Below are 7500 nucleotides of genomic sequence, written 5' to 3' on the forward strand. Positions count from 1 at the left end.
TGGTATCCTGCAGTACTACAGTCGGTATCCTGCAGTACTGCAGTTGGTATCCTGCAGTACTACAGTTGGTATCCTGCAGTACTGCAGTTGGTATCCTGCAGTACTACAGTCGTTATCCTGAAGTACTGCAGTTGGTATCCTGCAGTACTACAGTCGTTATCCTGAAGTACTGCAGTTGGTATCCTGCAGTACCACAGTTGTTATCCTGATGTACTACATTGAACGATTGAAAATAGAAAATGAATTGTTTTCAGGTTACATCACCATCTGCATATATATCTATACAGTATAGTATACAGTATGGTCAGCTGTACAGGTAAATGGATAGGCATCACAACTCCTATAAACAGAGATTCAGTCTGAACCTTGCTTCATCCACTGTGCTGGCATTTCAAAATGGTTCAGCGTGGGTAAGCGTTGGTTTTCGCTGGTGCTGATCAGTCCCCTATCGGTCCCACAGCAACGCGGACGACGAGGACTTGTCACCGGAGCAGAAGATCGAACGTGAGAAGGAACGCAGGATGGCCAACAACGCCCGGGAACGGCTGCGTGTCCGAGACATCAACGAGGCTTTCAAGGAGCTGGGGCGCATGGTGCAGCTGCACCTGAAGAGTGACAAGCCACAGACCAAACTGCTCATACTGCATCAGGCCGTGGCCGTCATACTGAGTCTGGAGCAGCAAGTCAGAGGCAAGGGACCTGACACATATATATATACCTATAGGGACCTGACACACATATATATACCTATAGAGACCTGACACACATATATATAAACCTATAGGGACCTGACACACACACATATATATATATATACCTATAGGGACCTGACACACACACATATATATATATATACCTATAGGGACCTGACACACACACATATATATATATATATATACCTATAGGGACCTGACACACACATATATATATACACATATATATATACCTATAGGGACCTGACACACACACATATATATATATACCTATAGGGACCTGACACACACACATATATATACCTATAGGGACCTGACAACACATATATATATACCTATAGGGACCTGACACACATATATATATACCTATAGGGACCTGACACACATATATATATATACCTATAGGGACCTAACACACACATATATATACCTATAGGGACCTGACACACATATATATATACCTATAGGGACCTGACACACACATATATATATATATATACCTATAGGGACCTGACACACACATATATATATACCTATAGGGACCTGACACACATATATATATATACCTATAGAGACCTGACACACACATATATATATATACCTATAGGGACCTGACACACACATATATATATACCTATAGGGACCTGACACACACATATATATATATACCTATAGGGACCTGACACACACATATATATATACCTATAGGGACCTGACACACATATATATATATACCTATAGGGACCTGACACACACATATATATATACCTATAGGGACCTGACACACACATATATATATACCTATAGGGACCTGACACACACATATATATATATACCTATAGGGACCTGACACACATATATATATATACCTATAGGGACCTGACACACATATATATATATACCTATAGGGACCTGACACACACATATATATATACCTATAGGGACCTGACACACATATATATATATACCTATAGGGACCTGACACACACACATATATATATACCTATAGGGACCTGACACACACTATATATATACCTATAGGGACCTGACACACACATATATATATATACCTATAGGGACCTGACACACATATATATATATACCTATAGGGACCTGACACACACACATATATATATATATATACCTATAGGGACCTGACACATATATATATACCTAAAGGGACCTGACACACACACATATATATATATATATATACCTATAGGGACCTGACACACATATATATATACCTATAGGGACCTGACACACACACATATATATATATATATACCTATAGGGACCTGACACACATATATATATATACCTATAGGGACCTGACACACATATATATATACCTATAGGGACCTGACACACACACATATATATATATACCTATAGGGACCTGACACATATATATATACCTATAGGGACCTGACACACACATATATATATACCTATAGGGACCTGACACACACACATATATATATATATATACCTATAGGGACCTGACACACATATATATATACCTATAGGGACCTGACACACTATATATATATACCTATAGGGACCTGACACACACATATATATATATACCTATAGAGACCTGACACACATATATATATACCTATAGCGACCTGACACACATATATATATATACCTATAGGGACCTGACACACATATATATATATACCTATAGGGACCTGACACACATATATATATACCTATAGCGACCTGACACACATATATATATATATACCTATAGGGACCTGACACATATATATATATACCTATAGGGACCTGACACACATATATATATATATACCTATAGGGACCTGACACACATATATATATATATATATATATACCTATAGGGACCTGACACACATATATATATACCTATAGGGACCTGACACACATATATATATATACCTATAGGGACCTGACACACACACATATATATATACCTATAGGGACCTGACACACACACAATATATATATACCTATAGGGACCTGACACACATATATATATATACCTATAGGGACCTGACACACACACATATATATATACCTATAGGGACCTGACACACACATATATATATATATACCTATAGGGACCTGACACACACACACATATATATACCTATAGGGACCTGACACACACACATATATATATATACCTATAGGGACCTGACACACACATATATATATACCTATAGGGACCTGACACACACACATATATATATACCTATAGGGACCTGACACACACATATATATATATACCTATAGGGACCTGACACACATATATATATACCTATAGGGACCTGACACACACATATATATATATACCTATAGGGACCTGACACACACATATATATACCTATAGGGACCTGACACACACACAATATATATATACCTATAGGGACCTGACACACACACATATATATATACCTATAGGGACCTGACACACAATATATATATACCTATAGGGACCTGACACACACATATATATATATACCTATAGGGACCTGACACACACATATATATATACCTATAGGGACCTGACACACACATATATATATATACCTATAGGGACCTGACACACACATATATATATACCTATAGGGACCTGACACACATATATATATATACCTATAGGGACCTGACACACACATATATATATACCTATAGGGACCTGACACACATATATATATATACCTATAGGGACCTGACACACACACATATATATATACCTATAGGGACCTGACACACATATATATATACCTATAGGGACCTGACACACACACATATATATATATACCTATAGGGACCTGACACACACATATATATATACCTATAGGGACCTGACACACACATATATATATATACCTATAGGGACCTGACACACACATATATATATACCTATAGGGACCTGACACACACATATATATATATACCTATAGGGACCTGACACACACATATATATATATACCTATAGGGACCTGACACACACACATATATATATACCTATAGGGACCTGACACACACACATATATATATACCTATAGGGACCTGACACACACATATATATATATATACCTATAGGGACCTGACACACACATACATATATATACCTATAGGGACCTGACACACACACATATATATATACCTATAGGGACCTGACACACACACATATATATACCTATAGGGACCTGAACACACACATATATATATACCTATAGGGACCTGACACACACACTATATATATATACCTATAGGGACCTGACACACACACATATATATATATACCTATAGGGACCTGACACACAACACATATATATATACCTATAGGGACCTGACACACACACGTATATACCTATAGGGACCTGACACACACACATATATATATATACCTATAGGGACCTGACACACACACACACATATATACCTATAGGGACCTGACACACACACACATATATATATACCTATAGGGACCTGACATATATACACACATATATATATACCTATATACCTATACACATATATATATTTACCTATAGGGACCTTACACACACACATATATATATACCTATAGGGACCTGACATATACACATATATATATATACCTATAGGGACCTGACACACACACACATATATATATACCTATAGGGACCTGACACATATATATATATACCTATAGGGACCTGACACACACACACATATATATATACCTATAGGGATCTGACACACATATATATACCTATAGGGACCTATATATACACACATATATATATATACCTATAGGGACCTGACACACATATATATATACCTATAGGGACCTGACACACACATATATATATATACCTATATACCCTATATTTATATATATATACCTATATACCTGACACACACATATATATATATACCTATATATGACACACATATATATATATATATAGGGACCTATATACATATATATATATACCTATAGGGACTGACACACATATATATATATATATACCTATAGGGACCTATACACACTCATATATATATACCTATAGGGACCTGACACACACATATATATATACCTATAGGGACCTGACACACACACACATATATATATATACCTATAGGGACCTGACACACATATATATACCTATAGGGACCTGACACACATATATATATATACCTATAGGGACCTGACACACACACACATATATATATACCTATAGGGACCTGACACACATATATATATATATACCTATAGGGACCTGACACACATATATATATACCTATAGGGACCTGACACACACATATATATACCTATAGGGACCTGACACACATATATATATATACCTATAGGGACCTGACACACACACATATATATATATACCTATAGGGACCTGACACACACACACATATATATATACCTATAGGGACCTGACACACACATATATATATATATATATATACCTATAGGGACCTGACACACATATATATATATATATATACCTATAGGGACCTGACACACACATATATATATACCTATAGGGACCTGACACACACACATATATATATACCTATAGGGACCTGACACACATATATATATATACCTATAGGGACCTGACACACACATATATATATATACCTATAGGGACCTGACACACATATATATATATATATACCTATAGGGACCTGACACACACTCATATATATATACCTATAGGGACCTGACACACACATATATATATACCTATAGGGACCTGACACACACATATATATATATACCTATAGGGACCTGACACATATATATATACCTATAGGGACCTGACACACACATATATATATACCTATAGGGACCTGACACACACACATATATATATATATATACCTATAGGGACCTGACACACACACATATATATATACCTATAGGGACCTGACACACATATATATATATATACCTATATATATATGACACACAAACATATATATATATATATATATATAGGGACCTGACACACACATATATATATACCTATATAGGGACCTGACACTAAATTACATATATACCTATAGGGACCTGACACACACACATATATATATATATACTATAGGGACCTGACATATATATATATATATATACCTAGGGACCTATAATTTACATATATACCTATAGGGACCTGACACACACACATATATATATATACCTATAGGGACCTGACACACACACACATATATATATACCTATAGGGACCTGACAAATATATATATATATATATATACGCTATAGGGACCTGACACACACACATATATATATATACCTATAGGGACCTACACACACACATATATATATATATACCTATAGGGACCTGACACACACACACATATATATATACCTATGATAACCTGACACATATACATATATATATATACCTATAGGGACCTGACACACACACACATATATATATACCTATATACCTGACACATATATATATATATATATATATATACATTATAATATATATATATATATATATATATACCTATAGGGACCTGACACACACACACATATATATACCTATAGGGACCTTACACACACACACATATATATATACCTATAGGGACCTGACACACATATATATATATATACCTATAGGGACCTAACACACACACATATATATATATATACCTATAGGGACCTGACACATATATATATATACCTTATATATATATATATATATACTTATTATATATATACCTATAGGGACCTATACACATATATATATATATAATATATTATAACATATATATACATATATATATATACCTATAGGGATATACACACACATATATATATATATACCTATAGGGACCTAACACACACACATATATATACCTATAGGGACCTTACATACACACACATATATATATACCTATATATACCTAACATACACACACACATATATATATATACCTATAGGGACAATACACACACATATATATATATACCTAATATATACCTAACACACACACATATATATACCTATAAATTTACCTGATATATACACACACTTATATATATACCTATAGGGATATATATATATATATATATACCTATAGGGACTGACACATATATATATATACCTATAGGGACCTGACACACACACAGGGAGACAGACACTTAGAGACAGACACACACATACAGACATACAGAGACATATATAAACACACAGAGACATATATAGACACACAGAGACATATATAGATACACAGAGACATATATAGATACATAGAGACATATATAGATACATAGAGACATATATAGACACATGGAGACATATATAGACACACAGAGACATTTATAGACACACATAAACATATATAGACACACAGACATATATAGACACACAGAGTCATATATAGACACACAGAGACATATACAGACACACAGAGACATATTCAGACACACATAGACATATATAGACACACAGAGACATATATAGACACACAGAGACATATATAGACATATAGAGACATAGACACACAGATACATATATAGACACATAGTGACATATATAGACACACAGATACATATATAGATACACAGAGACATATATATACAGAGACATATATAGACACACGGAGACATATATAGACACATAGAGACATATATAGACACATAGAGACATATATAGACACAGAGACATATATACATATATAGATACAGAGACATATATAGACAGACAGAGACATATATAGACACAGAGACATATATAGACACATAGAGACATAT

The 7500-nt window shown here is 34.4% G+C and overlaps 1 protein-coding gene across 1 annotated transcript in view; it reads left to right on the forward strand.

Moving 5' to 3' along the window:
- Positions 1 to 135: 135 nt before the first annotated feature.
- The window catches only part of LOC135538091 (transcription factor 4), a 9210-nt gene continuing 1845 nt past the window's right edge, over positions 136 to 7500 (forward strand). The window contains exon 1 of the mRNA XM_064964077.1: positions 136 to 690. Coding sequence (XP_064820149.1) covers positions 522 to 690 — 169 coding nt within the window. The 5' untranslated portion in view covers positions 136 to 521. The remainder of the gene's footprint in view (positions 691 to 7500) is intronic.

The sequence above is a fragment of the Oncorhynchus masou genome, unplaced genomic scaffold (assembly GCF_036934945.1).
Source record: "Oncorhynchus masou masou isolate Uvic2021 unplaced genomic scaffold, UVic_Omas_1.1 unplaced_scaffold_9032, whole genome shotgun sequence".
NCBI classification, from domain to species: Eukaryota; Metazoa; Chordata; class Actinopteri; order Salmoniformes; family Salmonidae; genus Oncorhynchus; species Oncorhynchus masou.